Raw genomic sequence first — 14,464 nt, 5'->3', positions numbered from 1 at the left:
AGGTTACGGAGTAGGCATGGTGTTCCAAACTCTCTCCCTCGAGAGTGAGAGAGAGAAAGAAAGAGAGAGAGTCTAACAGACAGTGGAATTTTCTGTGCCCGCTGGCAACGGGCGTGACAGGTGGCATGTACGAACAATATGGTATGATCGGTTTCACAACAGCGGGAAGGCAGGTCATGATCATGATCATCCACTCAGTCTGCCAACGGTCGTCAGGGAGCTCATTGTAATACATCAGCATATCATTAACAGGCAATCTCGCCAGGCTCTTGGACTCCTGCCAGATCATCCATCCATGTCAGCGGGAAAGCACTTCGATGTATTTCACAACAGCACACAAGCAACGTGCACTTGGTGGCCTTCACTTGGGGGAACTGGAGGTGAGTGAACAGCATCATTTTGCAGAGCTTGCCAGGGTCGCCTGTTGTTTTGGAGTCTCCTGGGGGGTAGGGGTGAAGTGCTGCCGTGCTACGGAGGCGACTGCTGTTGGAGGGGGGGAGGGGGGGGTGGCGGCCAGGGGCAAATGCTGTCCAGCCGCAGAGGCGACTATTGTCAGGGGTGGGGGAGCAACTACTGCCCTGGCATTGGATCCCGCGCAAAAGAAATCGAGGTGGGGGGCAGGGTGGATGAGGGAAGTGGCCATGCAGTAGGGACACCTGTATAAATTAACCATTCCTCTGCAACTGAGACAATTCAGGCGCAGCAACATTGATATGATTGGGGTCGGGCTCCTAGACTGCTCGCCCAAGCAACACGGAGGCACCAAGTGCCACCAAGTGCTCCAGACCTCACCCCACCCCCTGGACCTGCCAAGCCCAGCACAGATTGTGAGTCCGTGACCACCTTACTGGACTACGGAGCAGCTGGACTGCACACATTGTACAATCTCCTCGCCAATGCTGGCCATGTAGCAGCCACTGCTGGAGGTGCTCATAGCCCCTTGCAATCTCAGCATCCTGGTTAGGAGCAGTCTCCCACATGTCACAGCCTGACAGGGCAGCCATGCAGTGCACTCATCTGTGGCCATCTGAGGAGTAGCCAGCACCTTCTGGGAAGCATTAAGGGGTCATCACACTGGGCCAGGAAAGGTGTTAAGTACATCCATGCTAACCACATCGCTCTCTAATGCCGCTGGAGGACCACATCAGGAGCATGGAGCCTGGTGATCTAGCTGTATGCCTGAAGGCCTACAGACAGCAGAGAAGGTGGAGGAGACAGCAACTGAGGCTCCTAGCCATGCAAAGGCAGGAGCAGTAACTTCAGGAAGAAGGCAGTGCCTGGGCTCACACATATGCTGCCCAGGAGCGACAGCGAGCCATGGCTGGTCGGCGCCTAGTGACACCCGGGGTCTATAGATGTCATCTGAGATGACAGGTTCTCAGTCACCTGTCATTCCTGCAGGTGACCGAGAACCAGTGTCGCCGATGACTGCGCATGTCTAGGGACCTGGTCGCTCACATCTGCCACTTATTGCAGAACTTGGCGCCAAGGGGACATGAAGGGCATCTACTGCCAGTGGCTCTGAAAGTGACTGTGGCGCTCAATTTCTACGCCAGTGGCTCCTTTCAGGGATCCACAGGTGACCTCTGTGGGATCTCACAAGCCACCACCCACAAATACATCCATGAGGTCACGGAAGCCATCTTCACAAGGGCACACCACTTTGTGCATTTCAACCGGGACTGTACCAGCCAGGATGCAAGGGCCATTGGATTCTCTGGGATCTCAGGATTCCCACAGGTGCAGGGTGCGCTTGACTGTGCCCTTGTGGCGTTCAGGTCTCTGTCGCTACACATTGTGGACTGCATCAACCGCAAGGGATTCCACTCACTGATTGTGCAGCTAGAATATGACCACCAGAAACGCATCCTGCAGATGTGTGCATAGTTTCCAGGAAGTGTGCACAAAGCCTACAAACTCAGTCGGTCACAAATCCCTGGAGTCTTCCAGGGTCCAAAGAAGCTGCAGGGATGGCTCCTTGGGGACAAGGGCTACCTGCAGAGGCCGTGACTGATAACACCCGTGCGGCAGCCTCAGACTGCAGCAGAGCAATGGTATAATGAGGGTCATGCTACAGCTTGCAACTTGGTGGAGCAGACCATCGGGATGCTGAAGATGAGGTTCTGGTGCCTGGACCAGTCTGGTGAAGCCCTGCAATACAGTACACAGCGTGTGTCACACATCATCATTGTCTGCTGCATGATTCCTCCAATGAGGAGGATGCCGATGGGGATGAGGCTGAGGAGGTCCTCGGAGGTGACGATGATGGGGATGAGGCCCTCACACTGGCTAGAGGAGGCATGCATGCTCAGCAAGCCCTCATAGCTGCTAGATTTGTGGAGGATGATGACATGCAGTGAGGAGACACCATAGATCTTCACATCCCATTTGTGAATGTTTGACTCCAGTCTGGCTTATGGCAGCGCGAATATCCTCTGTGAGAATGCTCCTGTCACGGAGATGCAGTGGAGGCTCTAATAGTCACTCAACTACAGGAGGATGATGACGACATGCAGTGAGGACTCTCCATAAATCTTCACATAGCCTCTGTATGACTCCTGTCTGGCTGAGGGCAACTCGCTTGCGATCCATGATCAGGGTCATATCATAGAGACACTGCCATGACACTTTAGAAGTTCTGATGCTTTGTCCCCCTTCAGTGCCTGAGCCCTTCAGGATCTGGAGCACGGCATCAGTGGTCACGGAGGAGGACAGCCCCTCCTTAAAGGCGCTGAGAACACACAGAGAGAATGGGAGAACTCTGTGGCACCTGCCACTACATTCTGGCAGCAATGACAAGCACCGTCAAGGTGCAGTCATCAGTAATGTCTCCAGGGGATGTGAGGCCGGACCATCACTTTGGTCTGAAGGCTGCACGGAGCACAGGGAAGAGGCCCTGAACTGACACACCTGCCTTTATCTTGTGCAGAAAGGTTTCACATCTGAGTGACAAGAACACTGCTCATCAGAACAAGGAGCCATAGGCAGGGAGACATTCTTAGGAGTTTATTAACAATAATGAACAGTATGTACAAGTGATTAACACCCGTGCCCAGGCTGTGCAGCTCATTCTCCTTAAATTTCCTTACCTTGCCACTACGTCTTGGTGCTCGACAGATATCCACAGCAGAGGTAGAGGCAGCCTGCTGACTGCAACGCCCTGTCTGTGATGACTTTGGCGGGTGTCCCCTGGAGGGCCAAGACTTGGAGGGCCTTGGCATGCTTTTGGGGTCCTGCTGTGTGGCAGTGGCACTCTCCTCGGCCTGCGGAACTGGAGCAACTGAGGTCAGAGGAAGAGGGGACCGGATGGGCCGGACACTCTCGGAGCCACCTGGATGGATGAGCCCAGAGTGTGCACTGCTGATCCTCCTCTCTATGAGTGCCCAGTGGCCCCAGGCTGACTCCTTGAGGAGCAGGGATAGCTGCAGTGAGATAGAGCTGCCCGGCACTCCTCTTGCATACACACTGTTGGAGGCCAACTATGACTTCAGCAATGGAGTTGAGTCCGTGCAGGAGTGAAGTCCTGGAAAATGCTGCCACTCTACCAGTGTTGACCTCAGTGCATTGGCATGCCAGTGCTATCACCTCAGCCTGAAGGCAGAAGGACTCCTCCATCGTGCCTTTCAATCTGAGGAGTGCAGTGGACATCCCTCCCTGATGTTCCCAAGCTTGCCTTTGCAGCTCCAGCAACTGTGACATGACTGAGTCCAGAGGCTCGTCTTCTGACTCGGACTCAGCCATGTTCTGGCCCCCAGCAGTCCTCCGAGTGCCAGATACCTGCGAAGTCTCTGCTGTGGATCAGACAGTGCGATGTGCTCACCAGATTGTAATCCTGAGGCTATTCTAAAGCTAGATCCCACCAAGGTGTGTGCCTCTGCACTGATGGAGGCTTTGGGTGAGCGCTGTGGTGGGACTTCAGGGAGGGTGCCTCCAGATTCCTCTCCAGAGGTTTCTTCTGGGCTTGACTGGAGCCCCTGTATCATGGACTCTGTCAGTTGTTTGGCAGATGTGCCTGCGAAAGCAATGAGAAGTAATTAGTGCATGGCAGTGGCCTGTGAAACAGGACACATAACTCACAGCATGGTTGTCTGATAGATGTTGCACTACTGGATCCTCAGTTGGTAGAGCAGCGCCGACCTCACTGTCAGCACAGGAACTGTCCAGATCCTCACCAGCCAGCTGGATGGCTCTATTTTCAAAGTCTGTGAGGACCTTGATTTCACGCATTCTGCCACCGGTTTCCAAACTCTCTCTCGTGTGCCAGCAGGTGCTGCGTGGATAGAAATGGAGAAAGACTAAGCAAGACGCCTGCCAGGCCAGATGATAAGTATGCCTGGCCTGTGTGGGTGTTGAGTGGTTCAATGGATGGGATGAGGTCAATGACGCTGTGTGTGTGAGAGTAAAAGGTGATGTCACTTGAACTGGCAGTGAGTGAGATCACTGTGGATGTGTGATGGGTTTGTGATTGTGTGAGTTGAGAGTGATGAGAAGAGTGACTGGTGGAACGGAGGAGATCATTCATCCTCTTGCGGCACTGGGTGGCTGTCCTCTTCTGAAGGGTGTTGACGCTGACTACCACTGCCACCACCTCCCAAGCTGGATTTGTCACATGCCTGCCAATCCTACGGCCAGAGCAGTGGTACAGGACACCCCAGTGGGCTTCCACAGCATCCAGCAGTCGCTCAAGGGACCCATCGTTGAAGCAGGGGGGCTGCAGTCTTTTTTCCTTTGCTGGCAATGTCTCCTGTAAAACAGTGGTGAGCTGGACTTGCGGCTGGACTTTAAACATGGCGTCTGGCGTGATGCGGTGGCAGGGTGATGGCCGGCAGGCGAATGACAGGCCGCCCTTCATGGAAACGGCGTGTTTCCTGGGATTGCATAAATAATGAGACGGGTTTGGGACTATACAGCGTTAAAACCTGCCTTCATGGCCACACCTAGTGCAAATCTGGGAAAACTCTGCCCACAGAGTCTAACATGTGACTGTCTGATGTCAGTGGTACATCATCATCTACACCATACGTTAGCATATCCTATCTGTTAACCCTTTATACTACGGTATTCCATTTTTAAGTTATAAAAAGTTATAAAACCTATCAATTGTGTGGTACAAAAGTAAATAAAATTGGCTAAAATATATGATGCTAAAGTAATGTTATTTCTTGCCCAGGAAGAAAAACCTTGCTTTCATTTACTTACATTTTTGTTTTCTGCAATATAAATAGTGTATACCTAAAGTTTAAGTTACAAAGCTTGGGTAACCACCATAGATTGCGGTGTATAAGTCGACCTGGCATTTTGTTTTTGGTGCCAAAAATCATGTTTAGGCCTATACTCAGCATATAGGTCAACCTTCCCTTTTCTGCTAATAAATACATGCTTTAGGAGTCAGCCTCAACTATTCATCTCAGAAATGCATGTTTTACTCAGTTTGTAAGTAGGTGAAAGGGATCAAGCAGGTGATGTGGGAATTGTTGCCAAGAAGCTACGCAGGAGTTTAAAACATGTCCACACAGAGTAGACCGCACGTAGCAAACAATGAACAGAAATGGGTTTTCTGGCAACAAAGGATGAGGAGCAAAGTTGGTATCAAGCTAAAAGTTATAACATTTGCTAATTCATCAAATAACTCTGCTCAGCGAGGAGGTTCAGTGTGAGTGAAAAACTGGTGCAACAATGGAAAAAGAAGGAATCCGCCCTGAAGAAGATGCTGAAGACCAAATACACCATCAGAACAGGGACCTACATCTCACCTGATTTTGAGAAGCATGTATCGGAATGGTTACATCATCAACAGAAATGCAATCTGTATATATGCACTTAAATGGGCCAAATCAAACCCTGAGTCCAGCAAAGATTTCAGAGCAACAGCTAGTTGGCATGGCTGCTTTATGGAAGAAAAATGTTTAATGTTGTGACAGAAGACTAAGATCGCTTGGAGATGACTGAAAGACCTCATGCCAAAACCACCAGTTTATAGCAATTCACTATCAGTCAGCAGCAAAAACATGAGTACCAATTGTGTCAAATTGGCATCATGGATGAATTTTGATATGCCCAACAACTAAAAACAGTTCTAGTGAAAACCACAGGACTTGAGAAGACAAGATTCATAGTGGTACTAGCCTGCATAGCTGATGAAATGAAATTAAAGCCTATGATAATTTTCAAATGTAAAACCATGCTGAAAATCAAATTCATTGCAGGAGCTTTTGTGCATGTCCGATGGGATGCATTAGGATAGAGTGAAGTTGGGGATTGATAACATGTGGTGTGGATTAAGTGTCCCGGTAACCTATGCAAAGAACGCAGCCTATTAGTGTGGGACATGTTCAGATCCCATATAATCAATGAGATCAAGTGGCATCTGTAGGAAAATAACTCCCAAATTGCAGTTATACCAGAGGGTCTGAAGCCCGTAGTTCACCCTTTCTATGTGTGCCTCAACAAGTCATTCAAGGATCACGTTCACACTGAATGGAATGGCTGAATGGTTAATTGGGGAAAAAACTTTCACGAAGAGTGGAAATATGCATGCTGCCCTGCTTGATGCTTTTGGGTTTCATCATCAAATTGTGAGATCATTCAAAAAATGTGGAATATCCAATTGAATGGATGGAGAGGATGATCATTTGTTGTAGAGGAATGATTCTGAAAGCAAAAGCGCCATATCTGTTCCAGAGTGGGATCCTTATGATGATGCTATAGCCAAAGTGACTCAGAATGAATTCGATGAATTCTTTGTCAGATGTTTAAGGCAATGAATTTGACGGTTTTAAAAATGTTTTGATTGTGGTTAAAGGTATCCTTGTAGAATTAATTCATTCAATAAAATGTGTCACATTGATTTAATTTGAAATACTGGTGTCAATTTTTTTTACATTTCAAAATGGTAATCACCTACACCAACAACAGCAATCCACATTTTATACTTGGTGTATAAGTCTACCCCTATTTTTGGAACAGGTGGTACAGCTCAGCTCATTTTCAAGGCCTCAAAGGTCGACTTATTCGTCGTTATCCACAGTACCTGTCATTAAATTGATAGCTTTTGACGCTGTGTCGATGTTTACTAGGTTTCTAGGCTGGCACGTATTGAATAAGATACTGAAGGCTAAATGTCCATTTTACCCAACAATTTACCTAAAAGGAGTCAATGCAGCCTACCAACTTCCAATTTAAGTTTTAGCTAAAGTAGTCAAATTAGGCAGTGAGCTTTCCAAGTCTCTTTCTCCCATACAAAATTCATACTGTATTCCCCTTCACCAATGTTTGCAAATCTAATGTCTGTTACTTTAAAATTGTTCTAATTCATACACTTATTAAGACAATTCTACCACTGAGCAGTAAGTTTACATTCTCAATCCATCGGGCAAGGGAAAAAGGTTGATCAGACCACAATAGTGGTAGCTCACTGCTTTGAAGGTAGGGGCAGGTGTAAAATAGTATTAAATCTACTGATGTCTTAATCTGATCAATGTTTCTCACCTGAATAGCAGAAATTGTGTTATTCAGTTGAAGTTTTTCTTTATCTTCTGCTTCTTTTCTCTCACTAAAACCATCATAGTAAACTCCAAAACTGATAAAGATCTGCTTCGATCCAAAGTGTGACAAAACGTTGTTCAAACAAAGTTGATAAAAACCTTAAAGAAATCAAAATCTGATTGTTCATGAAATGCAATATTGTTTTAACTATTTTTTAAAAACGTTCTGTAACAACAAAAAGTTGGATTTAAGTGCACTTTTAGTATAGTAAAGGTGTTTCACAGAGGAATAAACAGAAAGCTAAAATGGAAGCTAAACAAAAGGAGGAGGTATTAGAAAGAGTTATCAAAATCTTAATTAAAGAAGTAAGTTTTAAGGAGGACCTTAAAGGGTGAGAGAGGGACAGATGAACAGGTATAGGTTTCACAACATGAGGGCTAGGCAGATAAAGGCATGGCTGTCAATGGTTGGAGCAAAGGGAGGCCTGAAACAAAGGAATGGAGATTTAGACAGAGTTGTAGAGTTTGAGGATGTTACCAATAAAGGAAGAGTGAGGTTATGAAGAGATTTAAACGAAAATAATTCTTTTCATTTGCAGCATTGAGGGACTGGGAGCACCGAGAGCAGGGGTGAGTGGCGAATGGTATTTAGTGCAGAATAATATGGGCAACAGAGTTTTGGATGAGCTACAGTTTAAGCAGAGTAGAGGATGGGAGACCAGCCATGCATTAAGTGACATAAAATTCATGTGTAACTGGAGGCAACGGAGATGGACATGTTATGTCATAAATTTGACCCCAGTCACATTAATATTGTAGAGGGTGAACACATCAATCTCACTGACACCAGTGCAGACAAGCTGAAACGCAAAAGTAAAATACTGCAAATGCTGAAAATCTGAAGTAAAGACAGAAAATGGTGGGAATACTCAGCAGGTCAGGCAGCATCTGTGGAGAGATAAAGAAAGTTAATGTTTCACAAAGGCAAGATGCCCTGACTTTTTATGGGAGCAACTGATGCCACTGAATCTGATAATGTATCAAAACAGGTCCCAATTTGTAAAACTAAGAAAATGGTCATTCAGAATGAAATAAATGTGAACTTTTGTTTGCATCACAACCCCACCACCCCACCATCCCCCACCCCACCCATTTTTTCTGCTTTTCCTTTAAAAAAAACCTTTAAACCCCCTTTAGGGTAGCCTGGGCCTTCCTTCCCTAGGTTTCTGTTAATAATTTTAAGCAGGCCATCTAGAAGCATATAACTCCATAGTACAACACAGTAGATCATCACTTTACCCAGTCATAGAATGGAATATTGAATTTCACATCATCCTACATTATGAAATGATGACATAATGATGTTACAAATAAAAAAGACAAATTTAACACAGGACAATCACCAACTTTTCACTTGTAGTGTTACTTGAAATAAGATAACAGTCCACACCTGATTCATTGGTTTTGAAGTTGATTTGGCCACTTGCTTCACTGGATGTATCTATCAATTGTCCAGTAGGTACATTAACTGTGGCAGTGATAGCTCGATCATTCTGTAATCCCATCACCCACTGCACCTAAGAATTAGATTTTAAAGGGATGTTATGTTTCAAACATATAAAAGACACAATTAAATATTGAGATAATGCTGCTTATAACATCCATGATTAGTCAGTAATTATGCATTAATGTGCAACTATGGATGTATTTGAGTTGATCTACAATCAATCTATTTGTAAGTCAATGCTTAGAAAATGCCACCTTAGGCTGAGGAATACCAGTACAATAATTTTTTTAAAAATGTAAAATAAGCAGTTATAAATGCAGTGGCCATATCACTGGACTAATAATAGAAGCTTGGACTAACAAAGGATATGAGTTCAAATCTCTCCAAGGCAGCTTGAGAATCTGAGTTCAGTTTTTTTTAAAGTCTGGAAATAAAAAGCTAGAATCAGCAAAAGAGGCCATGAATATTTTGGGAATGAAACCTGCCATTTTAACCTGGTCTGACCTATATATGACTCCAGTCCCACACCAGTGTGTTTGACTCTTAACTGGCCTCTGTAGTGGCCAGCAAGTCAGTTGTATCAAACTGCCACAATTAAAGCAGGGATAAAACTGGACATACCACTTGGCTTCGAGTTAGGTGTCCAATCAGGGTGCAAAGAAAGCACACACAACACTGTAAAGCCCTCCCATTAACATCTGGGGATGGGTGCCAAAGTTGAAAGACCTGTCCCACAGGATAGGCAAGCAACAGCCTAATATAGACATACTTACAGTATCATACTTAATGGATATGCATAGACAGAAGAACCAGAGAACATTGCTTTTAGTAATGGTGACCATGAAACTTCCAAGTTGTCAAAAAAAACCCATCTGGTTGACTAATGTCCCTTAGGGAAGAAAACCTGCCATCCTTACCCAGTCTGATCCATATGTGACTCCAGACCCACAGCAATGTGAATGGCTCTAAATTGTCTCTCAAAATGACATAGCAAGTCATTTGAACCAAACCTTTAAGAACAAGCTTAATAAGAACAAAACTGGACAGATCACCCAACTTCAACCAAGCATCTGACTCAAATGCAACAAAGGCAAACCCAGCTCAGTCCAAACTACAAATTCCTCGCTAATATTTGGGGACCTGTATCAAGATTGGGAGAACTGTCTTACAGACTAGCCAAGCAACAATCTGACATAGTCATACTCACTAAATTATACCTTACACACAATGCTCCAGACACCTCCATCACCATCCTTACCCACTGGCAAGTTGGACAACTGTCCCAATTTTGGTACAAGTTCCCAAATGTTAGTGAAGAGGACTTTGTAGGGTCAACTGGGTGGGGTGTGCCTTTTAGCTCCCTGTGCCTTGGTTGCTGCTGGTCGCCCTTCTGTCCGTTTGGTTTTATTCTTAATTAACTTGTCTGAGGGATAACCGATAGTAATAATAATAATGTGGTTCGGTGCAATTGATTGGCTTGCTAGGCCATTTCAGAGGGCAATTAAGACTCAAACACATTGCTGTGTGTCCGGAGTCACATGAAGGCCAGTCCAGATTTCCTTCCCTGAGGGAAATTAGTGAACAAGGGAACAGGGTCAGTAAATGTGATTCAAACTATTTACTAGTGTAAAGGGTAAACGCTGACACAAATGGCTTGTTTTTGCATTGTAAGCTTTATGTCTTTGTATGTATTAATGCTGTTTGGATGTTAGAGAAAGAGAATTTCTCATTTGTCAATAATTTAAAAGGACTTCAACAGAATATAATTTAAGAATCACAACCATCGATTCAGATATTCTTTATTCCTAATATTGAATATTAACAAAAACAGAAAAAAGTGGAAATACATAACAGGTCAGGCAACATCTGTGGAAAGAGAAGCTGAGTTAACATTTCAGGACGAAAGCTGTTCGTCAAGACTTCTGATGAAAGACCATCAGCCTGAAACATTAACTCTGTTTCTCTCTCCAGAGCTGTTGGCTGACCTGCTGAGTATTTCCAGCATTTTCTGCTTTTATTTCAGATTTCCATCATCTACAGGTTTTTTTGCTTTGAAATTGCAACATGTTGAAATATTTACCAAGTCATTTTAACCATTTGTCACTACGATTATTAATATTTATTTTCAACTGTATGTTTTATTCACAAGCGCAACGTGACCAGGGAGAAACATTGCATGATCCTACCTCATAATTGAAGTAAAAGTAGCCTGCTTTGTCTGCATAATGCCAGAAACATTCCTGTCCACCTCCTGGGACAATGATGGAGAAATCATACTGATCTGCAGCACGAAATGTGGAACCATTCATTGACTCCGTTTTTTGACATTTTCCACTTAAAAACAGGACAACACATATGTATACAAATACACCACCTGGTGCAGACATTTTACTGCAGTGATGTCTTGAACATTCCAACAAACAGAAAACTTATAACTTGGGAAATTATTAACTCTTTATCTCATCTTTGCTACATATTAATCTTACTTAATGTCCTTAGCACCTGTGAAATACACATTTTTAAACAAACATCTTCCAAAAAAATCCTAATACTGGACTGAAAATGACACAATCTATACAGAAGCATGCATTATTCCTCCACTCCACAATGTTTGCTGATTGAAAGAAAAATGTATTATCTTTAGCCTCTTATGAGCATAAAAGCAACCATCAACCTTGTAGGTGGTAGTTAATGTTGTAATATGAGTTCCTTAGATGTCTCCATGATGAGATCTTGAGACTTGTATATTTAAACATGAACCCTTTATAGTTAATCTTTAACCATTTACAGATCCCAGGTTACTGTCATGCTTGGTGCTGCTGTTTCCATGCTGGTAGGCTGCTTCTAGAGTGTTCTCTCTAGACTGTTCTCTCAGAGTTTTACCATGTGACTTTATGCATCATACCATGGACAGTGATTTCCTCCAGTCCTACATTAACCCTTGCTCTGCCGAGCACCTTTACAATGGTATGCAGGCACACACAGCATCATACAACAGTTAGTGGCTACATTGACAATGACAAATGGAAAGCAAGAGGTTTTTGATCACACTGTTTTGTCGGCAGAATGCAAGTTACAATCAAATTCTATTTGTATTTAAATTTAGAGTCAAGATCTGGCATTAATATATTTGGTCGGGGGGAAATCTCACTTTATATATTATCTTTGCTTGTGGACCATTCATGGTCTTCTCAGTGTTTTAAGTTAGAAAAATGAAACATAAAATGAAGTTGATGAGTGTTTGCAACATTGAGAATAAATAAACGCCCATTGAATAAAATTAAACTATTAGGGGTAGTAAAGACTAAATCACCATACAAAATTTTCAGGCTTGTTTTAGTTTATAAATTGGGCATAATTATATTTTTTAAGGAAAAGTGTATGATATATCTGAAAATTGAACAATCTTGCCCTCTACTGGACCAAGTTTATTCAGCTTTATACACATCGAAAGGTACAAGTGGCAGCATTGACTAATTAAGAGCATCCCATGCTGAAGTTCTCAAGTCAATTTTGTTTGTGAAGTTGCAATTGATTTTATCTGAAGAGAGGTCAGTCCATCACTGTCTAGGGTCTGTCAGGAAGATATAATAATGTTATTGGAATTTATAGTAAAATAATGGTATCTGTGTGTATATTTGTGTGTCTGTGTGTGTATGTGTGTGTGTGTGTGTGTGTGTGTGTATGTGTGTGTGAGAGAGACTTAATTGGATTAAAGGCAGCTGGTCTCAAGGCTTTGATGTAAGCATTGTAAACATGGGGGAAGTTTGAAATGTAAGGTGTAAAAAGACATTTGCATTTTTAAATAAACCAGACTAGATTGCTTTCAAAAGAGGGAGTGTAATGTGTCACCTAGCCAGATGAAGTTTAGAAACAGAGGGTGGAATTTTCCCAGATTTGCACTAAGTGTTGTAGCGGGCGGGCAAAATGGCATCCTGCCTGCCTTCGGTGATGGCAGGTTTTCACGTTGAATTGTCCCAAACCCATCTCATTGTTTATGCATTCCCTGGAAACACACCGCTTCCATGGCAGGCGGGCGCTCTCATTCACCCTCCCACCATCATCCTGCTGTTGCATCACACTGGCTGCCATGTTTAAAAGGCAGCCGCCAGTATAGTATTCATCACCACCAGCTCACCGCTGCTGTCTGGGAGACATGGGCAGCAAAGGAAAAAACTCTGCAGCCCCCCCCCCCCCCCCCTCTCAATGATAGGTCTGTAGAGTGACTACTGGATGCCATGGAAGCCCGCCGGGATGTCCTGTACCCCTGTTCTGGCTGAAGGATGGGCAGCAAAGTCACCAATCTGGCTTGGGAGGCAGTAGCAGGGTGGTCAGAGCCAAAATCCTTCAAAAGAGGACAGCCACCCAGTGCTGCAAGAGGATGAATGAGCTCCTCCGTTCTGCCAGGATAAGTCACTTTTTTCATCACTCTCAACTCACACACTCACAAACCCATCACACATCCACTGGGCCCTCACTCATTGCCAGCTCAAGGGACATCACCATTTTCTCTCTCACACTCATCGTCATTGTCCTCAGCCCATCCATGGGACCACTCACCACACACACAGGCCAGGCACATGTATCATCTGGCCCGGCAGGTGTCCTGACACGCTCTCCCCATTGCTATCCATGCAGGACAAACTGGCACACAACAGGAGGAAAAGGTTGCAGACTGGTGGCAGAATGCTGGAGTTCAAGGTCCTTACGAAATTTGAGAACAGAGCCATCCAGCTGGCCAGCGATGATCAGGACCAGTCCTGTGCTGATGGTGAGGACGGCGCTGCTCTACCAAGTGAGGATCCAGCAGTGCAACATCCATCAGACCACCATGCTGTGAGTGATGTGTCCTCTTTCACAGGCCACTGCCAAGCACTACTTATCTCCCCTTGCTTCCGCAGGCCCATCAGTCCAAGATCAGATAGAGTCCATGACCCAGGGCCTCCAAGCCAGTTTGGAAGGGACATCCAAAGGGCAACGGAAAACACCCCCCATAAGTTCTGTCACAGCGCTCACCCACACTCTCCACCAGCCGCAAAGACTCACACCTCGGTGGGACCTATCTCTAGAATAGGCAAAGGACCACAATCTGGTGAGCACAGTGCACAGTCTGATCCACAGCAGGCAGAAGCTGGGGCTTCCCAGGTCCCCAGCATTCAGAGGGCTGCTGGAGGCCAGGAACCTGTTGAATCCAAGTCAGATGACGAGCCGCTGGGCTTGACCATGTCACAGTTGTTGGAGCTGCAAGAGAAGCTAGGGAACATCAGGAAGGGATGTCCACTGCACTTCTCAGATTGCAAGGCTGGATGGAGGTGTCCGTCCATCTTCAGGCTGAGGTGATAGCGCTGGCATTGCAATGCACCGAGGTCAACACTGGCATGATGGCGGTCACCATAGAGACCTTGGTCCAGTACATTGCTCCTGCACTGCTGCACGGGCTTAACACCATCGCTGATGCCATAGTTGGCCTCCA

General features: G+C 45.1%; 1 protein-coding gene across 1 annotated transcript in view; it reads right to left on the bottom strand.

The window, feature by feature from the left end:
* The window catches only part of tmed6 (transmembrane p24 trafficking protein 6), a 34,831-nt gene that overhangs the window by 12,686 nt on the left and 7,681 nt on the right, over positions 1–14,464 (bottom strand). The window contains exons 2-4 of the mRNA XM_041191698.1: positions 11,178–11,325; positions 8,935–9,061; positions 7,489–7,643 (exon numbers count right to left, since the gene is read on the bottom strand). Coding sequence (XP_041047632.1) covers positions 7,489–7,643; positions 8,935–9,061; positions 11,178–11,325 — 430 coding nt within the window. The remainder of the gene's footprint in view (positions 1–7,488; positions 7,644–8,934; positions 9,062–11,177; positions 11,326–14,464) is intronic.

This window comes from Carcharodon carcharias, chromosome 7 (genome assembly GCF_017639515.1).
Source record: "Carcharodon carcharias isolate sCarCar2 chromosome 7, sCarCar2.pri, whole genome shotgun sequence".
Classification (NCBI taxonomy): Eukaryota; Metazoa; Chordata; class Chondrichthyes; order Lamniformes; family Lamnidae; genus Carcharodon; species Carcharodon carcharias.
Note: the sequence above shows the minus strand (reverse complement) of the source record. Positions and strands in the feature narration are given on the sequence as shown.